This window comes from Oncorhynchus masou, chromosome 6, assembly GCF_036934945.1.
Source record: "Oncorhynchus masou masou isolate Uvic2021 chromosome 6, UVic_Omas_1.1, whole genome shotgun sequence".
Lineage (NCBI taxonomy): Eukaryota > Metazoa > Chordata > Actinopteri > Salmoniformes > Salmonidae > Oncorhynchus > Oncorhynchus masou.
In genome coordinates this window covers 42,746,443-42,761,935 of record NC_088217.1, presented here as the reverse complement: position 1 = coordinate 42,761,935, position 15,493 = coordinate 42,746,443, and the positions used below count along the sequence as shown (strand labels likewise).

Sequence of the window (15,493 nt, the reverse complement as noted above, 5' to 3'; positions counted from 1 at the left end):
CTTTTCGGCGAAAGCATGAGAAGCTATTATCTGATAGCATGCAACCCCCGAAATACCTGAAGGGGACGTAAACAAAAGAATTAGCGTAGCCGGCGCTACACAAAACACAGAAATAAAATATAAAACATTCATTACCTTTGTCGAGCTTCTTTGTTGGCACTCCTATATGTCCGTCCCATAAACATCACAATTGGGTCTTTTTTTTTCGATTAAATCCGTCCATGTATACCCAAAATGTCCATTTATGAAGCCCGTCTGATCCAAGAAAAAACAGCTTTTCTAAACGCAACGTCATTTTAAAATTAAAAAAGTTGCCTATAAACTTTGACAAAACACTTCAAACTACTTTTGTAATCCAACTTTAGGTATTAGTAAACGTTAATAATCGATCAAATTGATCACGGGGCGATCTGTATTCAATAGCAGCAGGTCTTGAAATGATGGTCGATATTCTCTCTATCATAACTTCCTCCGGTGTACCCTGATGACAGGAAGTGACTATTCTTCATTTCACCAAGGAATAACTTCAACCCAATTGCCAAGACTGGCGACATCGTGTGGAAACTGTAGGAATTGTAAACTGGGAGCTATCTATTTTCCCTTGCCATAGACAATACAGACAACTGGCGGAGGGATATATATTTTTTTTTTGTGAACAGTTTTCCTTGGGGTTTTGCCTGCTACACACGTTCTGTTATAGTCACAGACATGATTTAACCAGTTTTAGAAACTTCAGAGTGTTTTCTATCCACACATACTAATCATATGCATATACTATATTCCTGGCATGAGTAGCAGGACGTTGAAATTTTGCGCGATTTTTAACAAAAAGTTGAAAAATTAACCCGATCTTTAAGAGGTTCACACCATGTAACATATCCTACACCCCGTAACACACCATGTAACATATCCTACAACCCGTAACACACCATGTAACATATCCTACGACCCGTAACACACCATGTAACATATCCTACACCCCGTAACACACCATGTAACATATCCTACACCCCGTAACACACCATGTAACATATCCTACACCCCGTAACACACCATGTAACATATCCTACAACCCGTAACACACCATGTAACATATCCTACAACCCGTAACATATCCTACAACCCGTAACACACCATGTAACATATCCTACAACCCGTAACACACCATGTAACATATCCTACAACCCGTAACACACCATGTAACATATCCTACAACCCGTAACACACCATGTAACATATCCTACAACCCGTAACACACCATGTAACATATCCTACAACCCGTAACACACCATGTAACATATCCTACAACCCGTAACACACATGTAACATATCCTGTAACACACCATGTAACATATCCTACAACCCGTAACACACCATGTAACATATCCTACAACCCGTAACACACCATGGAACATATCCTACAACCCGTAACACACCATGGAACATATCCTACAACCCGTAACACACCATGGAACATATCCTACAACCCGTAACACACCATGGAACATATCCTACAACCCGTAACACACCATGGAACATATCCTACAACCCGTAACACACCATGGAACATATCCTAAATGGCTCTATACCAGCATCCATTAGAGTATTTCAGGTAGTATCTTCTCAAGAAAAGATTGTGCTTCCACTTTCCATCTTTTTTGCAAAAAGACTATTCCTTTTTATCCTTCTCATTGTTTCATGTTATGTGTATATTGGTTGTATGGTTGTTACTGTTTTTACTGTTGTTTTTTAATGTAGAACCCTGACTTGAACCTTTAACCTTTAATACAAGAAGTTGTGATACTTGCCTTGAGTCTGATTTACTTCACAGTGTGTATCATATTTAGCCGTCGAAGTGAGGATGTTTTTCAGACAGTGAGTCTTTGATGACTTCCCAGTCAGAACAATGTGTCTGTCTGGCTGTCTTACTCTGTCTTGTGTGTCTATCTATAGCCACAACACAAAGACCACGTCCTGGATCGACCCCCGGTGCCTCAACAAACCTCCTAAACCCCTGGAAGAATGTGAAGACGACGGTACGTCCACCACAGACTGTGTGTGTGTGTGTTTGTGAATGCATGTGTGTGTGTGTGTTTGTGAATGCATGTGTGTGTGTGTTTGTGAATGCATGTGTGTGTGTGTGTGTGTGTGTGTGTGTGTGTGTGTGTGTGTGTGTGTGTTTGTGAATGCCTGTGTGTGTGTCGGGGAAATTGTGTATTCACTGCCTTGTTTGTTTGTCTGTTGTTGACTCGTTTGTGTGGAGAGGGAACATGCAGAACCAGATGCATGTCTGTCAGATCAGATCATTGTTCAATGAGTGGCCTGCAGATGGCACACTTGAGCCACCGTAATGTGAGATGAGACGAGACACGTTAATATTCTGATCTCGTGTGCTGCCTGTCTGCCTGCTTGCCTGCCTGCCTGCGCTCACGTCTGAGCAAGACGCCCCCCGGCAGCCTGAAGGACTGACTGGATCATTCGCATCATCTATCATAAATAAATAATGTACCTTGTCCTACAGAGGAGTGTCCGCCCACCCACACAAAACACTAGCGTTTCAACTGCCTCTCCCCTCCCCCTGCCATGTGTCCTCTCAATGTGTTCTGTGGTCCTTGTATTGAGATATCTCTATAGGTTCTATCCTCTAAAGCTGCTGCAAGAGGACACATAGGATAGAGATATGATTCATATTGTCAAGCATATGGTGCATGAACTACAATTCCTATTTAGTGGCAGCTGTTTTCACCCACCCCAATCTCAGATGGTCCGTATTAAAGTGTACAGGTAACTGCCAAAATACAGGAAACACCAACATAAAGTGTCTTAATAGGGCGATGGGTCACCACTAGCCAGAACATCGTTAATGCTCCTTGGCATAGATTCTACAAGTGTCTGGAACTCTATTGGAGGGATGAGACACCGTTCTTCCATGAGATATTCCATCATTTGGTGTTTTGTTGATGGTGGTGGAAAACGCTGTCTCAGGCGCCGTTCCAGAATCTCCCGGAAGTGTTCAATTAGGTTGATATTGGTGACTGAGACACACACACACACACACACACACACACACACACACACACACACACACACACACACACACACACACAACCTGTAAACCCCCTATGTCCCTTTGAGACCCCTCTTTCAAAGTCATTAAGATCTCTTCTAGCCATGGTAGCCAAAATAATGGGAAACTGGCTATTTTTATACATGACCCAAAGCATGATGGGATGCTTACTTAACTCGGGAACCACACCTGTGTGGAAGCAGCCGTTTTCAATATACTTTGTATCCTTGATTTACTCAAGTGTTTATTTCTCTTTGGCAGTTTCCTGTATGTCTGTCTGTGTGGTATGACTCATTTATTTCACATAAATGCACCTACAGTACAGTATGCACCTGGTATGAAACAGTGCCACCCAATGGTGAAGTAGAAAGCTCTTCAGAGATATGTTCTTTGTGCTTAACAGACTGTGGCTAATATAGAGCGATGAGCTATTGTCATGGTGCATGTAGGGATTTAGTATAGATTTACACCTTACAAACCATTTGAGCTAATTAGTCACGTTTAGCAGTCATGATTCCGGACACATTATGGTTTTTACAGTGTCTGGAGCCAAGTGTTGCTGCTCTCTCGGCTTGCTTGAGGCTTAAATTCAAAATCAATCACTAACCCTCTGCTGTTCTCACTCTCTTTCTCTCCCCCCTCTCACTCTCCTCTCCTCCCCCGGTTCCTCCTCCCATGGTCTGCTGGTGTTCTCCTGGAGAAGAAGGGGTACACACAGAAGAGATGGACAGTGAGCTAGGTAGGGCTATTACAGCGCATAACACCTCTCCCATTCGGCTGAGGGGGTGTAAACATGTAATCAAACGCTTTATAACACCTGGGCTGTGAAAGACTGAAAGACGTGTGTGCATTCATCTACGTTCCTGTGTGTCTGCTGAGCAGACAGTTGTTACTGTACTCTTCCGGCCAGCCAGCATGCAGAAACACAGAGAGAACCATTCACGAGGGGCACATTGGCGTGGTGACCATTTCCTAATGGGCCTCTCATTCAAATGCACCTCTCACTCTCAAGCCCCATCATTCCATCCACTGTTGCTCATATTATAACAGAGAGCACTTTATCCACCACTGTCTGCCGGTCCATCAGTCTCTGGAGCCAGAGGGAGGCTAACAGCCATGGCTCTGAGATGGGCTCTGATAACTGCTGCCTACTATTTTATTTCAATGGTGAATGCATCGGTGAATAGTCAAAGTTCTCGAGAGTCATCTGTGTCTGAAGATTTTTGTTCTAGGCTGTTAATCAGATGGCTCTTTTTTAACAAATCTAACGCAATGGTAAGTCTTAGGACTGATGGCTAAGTGCTATAGATTGGTGGGGGTGTCAGAAATATTTTAGCTATTTTCACAACTAGAATTCTAGCCGCATGAGCTGGCGGTGGCTTGAAAGAGTTTTGATGAATCAACAAGATGGCGTGTCGGGGCTTGACCCTCTCACTGGCTGTTCAGAACGTGCTCCGTGGTAAATATGTGGTTGCTTCAAGTTGTGAATTTACAGTCTTTTGTGTATTATGTTGTCATCAACTCCAATTCCAATGTTAGTCCGTTCTAGTCTAGTTTGTTAAATAGCCGACAGAAACAAAATAAAGTCATATCAGCCTGTCCCATATTTGCTCAATATGTTGAACATGTTTGCAGTCCATTGTTCTAAGTGATTGTATGTTTTCAATGTGGAAATATATTGTTAACATAGCATTCACACTGTTAGAGGACTACTGTAAAATGCATCATCTGAGCCATGGACATGCCAAACGTCGTCAATAACCAACATTACATTTCCTATTGATAAGATCTAAAAAGGCTGTCTAAATACAGTTGCAGGCACCATAATTGCTCCCCGTGCTCATATAATATTATGCCTAAGACCACGTAGACTATGGAGGGTTTTACGCGCATCCAAACTTTTCTCAAAAGCTGGAAAAAGATCCAAAATAAAGAAAAGGCGGGAATGTCCACTCACCATTATACTGCTCCGAAATACAGACAGACAGACAGACAGACAGACAGACAGACAGACAGACAGACAGACAGACAGACAGACAGACAGACAGACAGACAGACAGACAGACAGACAGACAGACAGACAGACAGACAGACAGACACACAGACAGACAGACAGACAGACAGACAGACAGACAGACAGACAGACAGACAGACAGACAGACAGACAGACAGACAGACAGACAGACAGACAGACAGACACACAGACAGACACACAGACAGACAGACAGACAGACACACAGACACACAGACACACAGACACACAGACACACACACACAGACACAGACACAGACACACACACACACAGACACACACAGACACACACACACACAGACACACACACACAGACACACACACACACAGACACACACACACACAGACACACACACACACAACCATCACTGTTGATATGGCCAGTAGTGACTTTGCCACGTGAAAGGTGAACAAACAGGCAAATATATCCTACCAGCAGATTCAGTGCCACAGACAATGATCAGAATTCACACGATTTGACTGAACGAAAGTAGGAGATGCGTTTTCTGACAAAATGATCAACTAAAAACAATAAGCAGTCTTCTTAAATAACTTGATATTCCTAAAAAGGCTGAGTCCAAACCTTTCACTGAAGCTGGACAAAAATGTTTAAAGGCCCAATGCAGCTGTTTTCCTATCAATATTAAATCCTTTCTGGGTAACAAGTACACTACTGTAACAGGTTTCCATTAAAATGGGAAAAAGTAGCTTTTTAGTAAACTTTTTCTCAAGCAACAATTTTGCTAGGATTTCCTGGGAGTGGTTGAGCTGTTGTTGGCAGGGAGGTTTGGAACTCTCTTTGTTATTGGTCTATTAACCAATCAACTTACCGCATGGTGATGTCGCCCATGCAAACCTACTGATTAGAAGATCTTGTGTAGATTGTATTCTCACCCAGCAACTATCAGGAAATAACACAACATCATATTTTTTTCACACATTTGCAGTGTTAGTTCCATCAGCTGTTGTACAATATGAAATATAAAACAATTTGAACTGCAATGGGCCTTTAATAAAACATTGGTGACGTACATAAGTCTGGTGTGTGTGCGCCTCCGCTGGAAAAATCTATTCCACAACCAATTGCTTTACGTTAAGACCCATCTTTTGGTCGGTCTTAAGTATCCCTAGTTGCGATGACTGAAGTTGGCATACTGGCGCACTTTTTTAAGTACACACCTATAATATTTCCACACCTCAGCGCCAGCAAGCTGATGTTAGACAGGTAAATTGCCGAACCTGGTGCAAAGGGTGGACAATGCCAGTGCACCAGTTTTTACATGACGAAATTAAAAACTAAGGTGCGTTTGACAATTGCGCCTCAGCAGACAGCCGGAAATAGAGCTCAGAGATTGATTTAGACGGGGGAACCAGGTGTGTGCAATACCAGGTCAATCAGTGATATCAGTTGATCAATTAATTGCCAAGGAGTCGTGCACCCCTGGGTTACGGTTTGGTCTGAGGTAAGTGTGGGTAAGCTGATCCTAGACCAGTGTTTTGCCTCTGAGATGTTCTCCTCCATGTTGTGAACAGCAGCATCCCTTCTTCATACCACTGCTCAGATTGGATGAACACAGTCAATATGTATCGATTGTGAAATCCGATACATGGAGAAAAAGGCAATTACTCCAGTTGTGTATAGGACAGCAGATGTATGGCCCCTGTTGTGCAACCCCTCGCTCAGGAGAAATCAAATAGTCAGGAAGACCGAATGAGATGCAAACAGTTTAATAGGCAATTTGTCACCCGAGTCCCCCTTGAGCTGGAGTGTGCATGGGCGTTGACCGTGGAGCGGGGGAGCTCTTTTGAATACATGTCAGATTCGTCCCACTGCAGCCACTCCGTATCAGCAAGGCCAGTCGTGACATGAGGGCTCTGGCGTCTAGCGATAATATCACACAGACAGATCTCTTTCAGGAATACAGCCACTCTGGTGTGAAATAAGGTGAGTGATTAGACTTTACAGTCAGGTGCTACTGGCTCAAGGTTGACTGTTTCCCTGCAGAACATCTGAGAAGAAGAAACCCTAGTCTGTGTATTGTGAACGATCCGAACACACCACCCCCTTAACTCCTTGCCTCCACATCCACTAAAGCTGGTTGAGGGGTAGTGAGTGTTCACCACTCGTCACAATACAGACTGAGGTAACTGGGGATAATGCCAGCAGAGTCAATCAGTCACATCTGTTTGTAACCAATTACAGCCCTCTGACATGTCTCTATACATTTAGCAGACACTGGACTTACATGGGCAATTAGGGTTAAGTGCCTTGCTCAAGGGAACATCAACTGAATTTTCACTTAGTCGTCCCGGGGATTCAAACCGGCGACCTTTCGGTTACTGGCCCAATGCTCTAACCGTTAGGCTACCTGCTGCCTTCATAGCCATTAGTACAGTAGCTAGTAGCTAGCTAGCTCTGTCTCCGATTTTTTTAATCACACTGTATACTGAGACAGTATCAATGTAGCAGCCTTTATAGCTGAGTAGTCCATGTCTAGATCCAGTCAGTCCTGATTTTTGGCTGTGTTGTCAGGCCACACTCAGCATTGATGTCAGGGCAGATAAACGTGTGTGTGTGTGTGTGTGTGTGTGTGTCTGAAAGAAAGGCTTCTTGGGGAGAATGTATCCTTAATGAATTCGACCACAGTGAGTAATACAGGATCAAGGACATCCAGTTGGTGACAGTCTCCAATGCCATGTGACATAGACAGTGGTAAACCAATCAAGGACAACACTGAATACCATTCTATACACACCTACATCAGGGATGTCAGTCACGTTGTCAGTCGCGTTATACGTCAGAATCCCTTACTGCCATGAACAATAAGAAAACATTTCTTCACCGTGACATTTTTAAACTGCAAACCACAATTGAAACCCTGTCCACATTTAGACCGCCACCCCCTTACCACCAGCTCCTCTTCTCCATCTGGGCGCGGGGTTGATCGTGATTGGTCAAAGCCCCCCTGTAGTTCTTTATCTGATGTGTTAAATGTCAGCCGTGTCCTGCCAGGAGCCTGGTCCAGACAGCCTCTCTGGTGTTGTTCACTCCCAGGTGACTGACAGGCCGTGTGTGGAAGGGAAAGGTCTTTACGACACCATCTCTGACATCCTGCCTTTTCCACCTCTCTCTATGTCCCATCCAGAGCTGCCAACAGGCTGGGAGAAAATAGAGGACCCAGTCTACGGGCTTTACTATGTGGAGTAAGTAGTGACACACACCTCCGGATGTATCTGCTGCGTGTCTCACTACCTCACTGTACTGTACATTCAGAAGCATTTCACACTGGGCAGTGGTCCAGAATATGCAGAACAACATCAAATGCAGTACACCCAGACGGCTGTTATTTTGGTCTAGTCTTATGGTAAAAATAGGCCATTTGTTGCTGTCATGATCATTTAGAAACATGTAATTTCTCATCTGGTGGGAGACCCTTGGGCCTGTGTATTAATATGAATGCATTCATATGTTTTGATGTTGTTCAAAGCAATACCTTAGAGGCAGGGGCACAGTTTTTTTTTTTTTTGTCTTAGATTTTTCAATATATATTATTCCTATTCTTTTCCTGTTTACTGCATAATTTCCCAGCATGTTTCTGTACTGTTTGAAGTGTAATTTCCTTACGGTGCGGTGTACTGCTCTCCTAATTCCCTGCTGGGTTTGTGGTATGACGTGTTTTGGTGGTGTTGTTAACCTCCTGAAGCAGTGTTCTTTTGTGATTGTGTGATGCGGTTGATATTCAGGCCTCATCGTCTCTGTCTCGTCGGCTCCAACAGAGCACTGTCTGTACCAGACTTGACTTCCCTGACTTAAGCCCTGGCTCCTGGAGCATTGGCCACCAGAGACTTTTTTTCTAATTGTGTGTTGAATTAACTCCCTCACTACTGCCTCTCTGTATCTCCCTCTCCATCCCTCACTACTGCCTCTCTGTATCTCTTTCTCCCTCTCCATCCCTCACTACTGCCTCTCTGTTTCTCCCTCTCCATCCCTCACTACTGCCTCTCTGTTTCTCCCTCTCCATCCCTCACTACTGCCTCTTTCTCCCTCTTCATCCCTTGCCTCACCTTTTTTGACTCACTTCTATCCTTCTCTCTCTCATACACATGTATTTCCTGTCATCATCCCCCTCGTTCTTTTTTTTTATTTTGCTGACTCCAATTAATTATCTTTCTACGTTCCTGTGTCTTTGTCCTCCATATCTCCGTCTCTTCCTCCCTCTCTCAGTCACATCAACAGGAAGACCCAGTATGAGAACCCTATACAGGAAGCTAAGCGACGGAAGCAGCTCGAGCAACAGCAGCCACCAGAAGGTGAGCGCTACATCCGAGGTTCGTTTCCAGCCCGCCGGGCGTCATTCCTTTCTTTCTCCATGTCTGTGATTGTGTCTGTCTGTCTTTCTGACCTGCTCTCTTTTCTTTCTGCCCTGCTCTCTTCTCTTTCTGCCATGCTCTCTCCTATTTCTGCCCTGCTCACTTCTCTTTCTGCCCTGCTCTCTTCTCTTTCTGCCCTGCTCTCTTCTCTTTCTGCCCTGCTCTCTTCTCTTTCTGCCATGCTCTCTTCTCTTTCTGCCCTGCTCTCTTCTCTTTCTGCCCTGCTCTCTTCTCTTCTCTTTCTGCCCTGCTCTCTTCTCTTTCTGCCCTCTTCTCTTTCTGCCCTGCTCTCTTCTCTTCTCTTTCTGCCATGCTCTCTTCTCTTCTCTTTCTGCCATGCTCTCTTCTTTCTGCCCTGCTCTCTTCTCTTTCTGCCCTGCTCTCTTCTCTTCTCTTTCTGCCCTGCTCTCTTCTCTTCTCTTTCTGCCCTGCTCTCTTCTCTTCTCTTTCTGCCATGCTCTCTTCTCTTCTCTTTCTGCCCTGCTCTCTTCTCTTCTCTTTCTGCCATGATCTCTTCTCTTCTCTTTCTGCCATGATCTCTTCTCTTCTCTTTCTGCCATGATCTCTTCTCTTCTCTTTCTGCCATGCTCTCTTCTCGTCTCTTTCTGCCCAGCTCTCTTCTCTTTATGATTTGCTATCGAGAAACCATAAAGGCATACATATGATTTATTTTAATGGCCTTGAAAATAGGTCTTTTTTTATTAATTTGGCAATGTTTTAAGTGTCACTGATACTCTCTCCAAAGTATTTGTGCTAATATGAATGATTTTGTAAGTCTACAGGTCTAGGTAAGTTTTTTTGGTTTGATTAATAATACATTAAAAGTCTGTTACAGCAATGAAAATGTATCACCATATGATAGTTATAATATTTCTGGGTCTTGTTCTCCTAGTGAAAAGCATTTCAGGACATATGCTTTAGGTCTCTTTAGTCTACACAGTACACTATGTATGTCTTTGAACAGTGATGCAAACAGTTTACATTTGGCTCTGTCCATCCAGCATTTTGCTGAAATATAGAGACAAATTAAAAAGTTCAGCATCACTGTCCAGACACTTCCTTACATCCAGTATGTATATGTAGAATGTCCTCCACGTTTCCTCTCTTCATGCAGGTCACCCCACTAGGAACCTGCCTATTGGTCCCCACTCTGCACACTCAGCTATATGTGCTTCTGACTTGATTACCTACCTTTAAGCTTAATATCTCTTTACGCTCGAGATCTATGACTTTCACTCTTTCATTGATTGAATCTTGATGCTGAGAATATTAATGAAGACTTAAGCCTCCAATACACTACAAAGTGAGGCTGCCATTTTGATCGATCAGAGATTGTATTACTTTAATCGGCAGCCATTGTGGCTCAATGCAGTACAGTAGTTTTCAAGCCACCCATTGTGGTGAACCATAAGGATCACCGTAACTGTACAGACAGCAGAGACAGGAAGTGTGCCCTTTGCTGTTCCAGAATGGATAGAGGATGCTACCATGGCTGGTGCCCCCCTGGCCAGCTATACCGCCAACCACCAGGAGACCTACAGGGACACCCAAGCCAGACCCCCACTGCCGCCCCTCATCGGGCCAAAACGTGAGTCCTGGCCTGGTCAATATATAATAATATAGTTTTGTGAGGATTTTGGTCCATTTCTGTATGCGACATTGTGGATGTGTTCCCTCATCACGTGCCTCACTCTATCCTGCTCTCCTCTCTCACTCCTCTCGCTCTCGTTCGCCTCTCTCACTCACACTCACTCACACTCTCTGTCTTTCTCCATCTCTGTAATCTCAGGTCCCTGACTGGCGCTGCCCAAAGCAACTCAAGGCCTTGAGATTCCACCACACAAATCTCTCTTTTTACCCAGCTCTTTTAAGTCACCCTGCTTTCAAATTCCTACACCCACTTCTCTTTTTTTTTTTACTCCTCAATATTACTGCATTGGTCTGCCTCTTCTGTCTTGAATTATTTCAAGGCAAACACAAGGACACTGGCCAACTCCAAGGGTAATACATTTTTCATTGTATGCATAAGCTGTACTCCTCCGCCATGTAAGTGTAGCATCTGCAGTTTGTTAGTCACTCTCCAATCCCTCGCGGCCATCTTCCCTGCTTTAATGTCTCCCTTTTCATTCCACCCGCTTCCTTCCACAGTCAATATATCACTTCAATAAACTCTGAATATCCCACTCCATCTCTCATATAAACTCTGTGAACATTTGTCCAACTGACAGCATGACTGGAACCAGTCATAGTAGGAGAGACTGAGGGCTTGGATCTAGATTACAGACGCCAGACTCTAGCAGTTCTTATTTCATAAGACCGACTGGGGTGTCCATTTGCCTAAGCTATATGAGTCTGCCAACTCCATGTCTACACTCCAGAGTGTACCAGAGTAGAGAGAGTTCAGTGCTGTCTTGGTCTCTATACACTGTCTTGGTCTCTATACACTGTCTTGGTCTCTATACACTGTCTTGGTCTCTATACACTGTCTTGGTCTCTATACACTGTCTTGGTCTCTATACACTGTCTTGGTCTCTATACACTGTCTTGGTCTCTATACACTGTCTTGGTCTCTATACACTGTCTTGGTCTCTATACACTGTCTTGGTCTCTATACACTGTCTTGGTCTCTATACACTGTCTTGGTCTCTATACACTGGCAGTCTTGGTGGCACGCCAGGCTATTACGCATAAGCTTAGAAACATCTGTTTCTAAATCACTGGGAATTAGTCTGACAATAACCCCACACACACACACTCACAAACACACACTTCCTTCCCATCCTAGTGTCAAGCCTTGAAAAGCTATTTTAAACTGATGGCTGCCGTGTATATAGAACTGTACCACAGTGTAATCGTACACTTTTAGAATTGACAGTGAATATTATTTTACTACTCATCTAACCATGCTGCCAGACCCAGATAAAATCCTGGGTTTTACCCAGTAGTGTAGCACTCTATAGGGGATAGCAGCCCCCACAGACTGGGACTGGGGCTAGGTCTGGGGGATTTACCCATCTGATTACCCCTATGCTCAGGCACAACCAGGCTGCTGCCCCCTAGCTCTTGGAATCCCTCTTAGCCTAATTAATCTATCGATCTTAATCAGTCCCTTTATGATTAATGGAGCTCATCAAACCAACACATCTCTTCAAGAGCACTCACTGATCCAGAGCCAAGACTGTTTAGGGTAACCCCTCCTCCTTTGGCGAGCAGAGCACATGAGATCAACGGGTTCTTATGAAAGGTGTGTGTGTTCCCCAGGAGGGAAGCCCTTCTTCACGCGGAACCCGGCGGAGCTGAAGGGAACCTTTATCAACACCAAACTGAGGAAGAGCCACCGAGGGTTCGGCTTCACTGTCGTCGGGGGTGACGAGCCTGATGAGTTCCTACAGATCAAGAGTCTGGTTCTGGATGGACCTGCTGCCATCGACGGCAAGATGGAGACAGGTGGGCCTCCGCTCTGTTGTTCTGTGTCATTATTAAGAGGTGGTCACCAACTCTTTGAGAGCTACAGAGGCTTCTGTTCCAACCCTGCACGAAAAACAGTTGACTTATCAAGGTTGGTTGATGAACTGAAGCTGGTGCTCTCCTGGTGGGTGACCACTGAATGGTGTAGGTGTACTAGTGTAGTGTAGTGTAGGTGTAATAGTGTAGTGTAGGTGTTCTAATTGAGCAATATACAGTTCCAGTGTTACTTCCATGATTTCAGTTTGTGACATGGAGCTAATTATCCAACATTAATTTCACCTTCTCTTCCCCTAGGTGACGTGATCGTGAGTGTCAATGACACGTGCGTGCTGGGCTACACCCACGCTCAGGTGGTGAAGGTCTTCCAGTCCATCCAGATCGGCTCCATCGTCAACCTGGAGCTGTGCCGCGGCTACCCCCTGCCCTTTGACCCAGACGACCCCAATACTAGCCTGGTGACCTCCGTGGCCATCGTGGACAAGGAGCCTATCATCATCAACGGCCAGGAGAGCTATGACTCTCCGTCCAGCCACGGCAGCCAGACCGGAGGCCCCGTTAATGGGATGAGAGAGTCAGGACCCCACAGCCCCTCCTCTGCCGAGGTGGCGTCCAACGGCTCGCACAGTTACCCCAGCGACTCTGTGACGCTGGCGTCGTCCATAGCAACGCAGCCGGAGCTGATCACAGTGCACATGGAGAAGGGAGACAAAGGCTTTGGGTTCACCATCGCAGACAGCCCTGCAGGGGGAGGACAGAGGGTCAAACAGATCGTAGACTACCCCCGCTGCAGGGGCCTGAAGGAGGGGGACATTATTGTGGAGGTGAACAAGAGGAACGTCCAGAGCATGAGCCACAACCAGGTAGTGGACCTGCTCAGCAAGTGCCCCAAAGGAAGTGAGGTCACCATGCTGGTGCAGAGAGGTGGAGGTAAGACAGTAAACTGGCCGCAGCATGCAAAGTTTTGAGTTCCGGTTGGCAAGCTTTGTCCCGCCTCTTCTCTCCGTCTCCATTTTCAGGAATCTGGAGAAAACATATTTTGGTTGGATAAGGGTTACGCTCCGGACCTTTGGGTTGAATGTGTCAATGTGTAGTTCATACATGCATAATCTATGAGAAGAATTACTGTCTTACCTCAATTAGCCACGACAAATAAGGTTATGAAGTCTAGGAGATCAGGAAATATGTTTGTTTTTTGACACTTATTTAACCCCTTATTTTTGTTGTCACAAAACTACCTCTATACTTCCATTCGTTTGTATGGGTTACCTTCAGTCCCAGTCTCACACACACACACATTTTGGCCATAGAGAAAACTGTCTCGTAGCCGGTTTACACCAGACACCGTTGTAGCTCAAACGCTTCGGACGCTACAGACAGAAGGTGGCACATCAGCATTACTGACTTATTTCAGATGAGTCCCTCGACACATATGGGGATGGTAGAGCAAAACGACGGAAAACACCATCGTGAGAGTCTCTCCTTTCCATAGAGTAGTTTATAGGTTAAACCGTTCGGACGCTCTGAACGTTTTTTGAGAAGACCGATTTTCGGGATGTCTCCATGGTCTGATAAACACCGCTGTAGCTCGGCCACCTCCCACCACAGATGCGGAAGGGCGACATAGCTTATACTGACAGATTTTAATGGGGATTTTTTTATTATGTCACTTAGATTGATGCACCGGTGCGTGAATCGACTCTTAAGGATAGGTTATCCCTAAAACAACACAAAAGAGAAAGTTACATTATTGAGATACAATTGTGGTGTCTCATTTTTTTTCCATCCTAGCTTTGTGTGTGTGTGTGTCCATGAGCATTTGTGTTTGTGCAAGGGAGCGTGCAGATTCGACTGTTTGTGTCGAGTGAGAACTCGGGACAGGATTTTGACTAGGTGTGTGATTGGAGAAACGGTCTCATAAAAGAGCTGAAGAGAAGACTCTGTGTATGAGGGGGATGATTGAATTTTGGTCTCACTCCAATCCCCAGACAGACAGTACCCACTACCCAGAACACACCTCCACAAAGAGCCCTGACTCACACTGAGAGAGACATGTAATTGGAAAGTTTTCACTGAGACAGAGCGGTCTGAACTGGCATTGGAAGTTCTCTGGGAATTATTAATTTGTGGAATTGAAGGACCTGAACATCCGTCCTTTAATGCTGAGTGTTGAGGAACGGAACAGGACATTGACTGGGTGCTCTGCTATCACAAATGGCTCCGTTCCTCTCCCTGTCTTGCTTTATTAATGGCCACCATTAGTCTGAGGGGGTTGTGTACAAGCCCGTAAAACGCTACAGCCATAATGGTCCGCTTTTTATGGATTGTCAATAAAACAAAATGTTTGTGCGTTTAACAGAGACTCCCTGGACCAGAGAGTGGAGAGAAGGGTGTGCGGGACGGTTAGAGAGGATCATTCCTCAATGTGTCATGGGTGGAAGACGGAGCTGATATGAAAGCACTTTTTACTGCTGCTGTCTATGTCTTTAGAGCAAAGCAGATACATACTGTGGCTCTGTATAGAGTGTGCCACTACTCTCTGGAAAGCAGAGGACTAC

General features: G+C 44.9%; 1 protein-coding gene across 6 annotated transcripts in view; it reads left to right on the top strand.

The window, feature by feature from the left end:
* Positions 1-15,493, top strand: part of LOC135542081 (membrane-associated guanylate kinase, WW and PDZ domain-containing protein 1-like) — a 203,655-nt gene that overhangs the window by 153,646 nt on the left and 34,516 nt on the right. For 5 of the 6 annotated variants that reach the window (XM_064968723.1, XM_064968724.1, XM_064968727.1 and 2 more), the window contains exons 6-12: positions 1,954-2,036; positions 3,771-3,806; positions 8,246-8,303; positions 9,325-9,428; positions 10,939-11,058; positions 12,732-12,917; positions 13,233-13,865. In XM_064968723.1, the coding sequence (XP_064824795.1) occupies positions 1,954-2,036; positions 3,771-3,806; positions 8,246-8,303; positions 9,325-9,428; positions 10,939-11,058; positions 12,732-12,917; positions 13,233-13,865 (1,220 nt within the window). The remainder of the gene's footprint in view (positions 1-1,953; positions 2,037-3,770; positions 3,807-8,245; positions 8,304-9,324; positions 9,429-10,938; positions 11,059-12,731; positions 12,918-13,232; positions 13,866-15,493) is intronic. The other variant, XM_064968726.1, reaches the window with a different exon arrangement.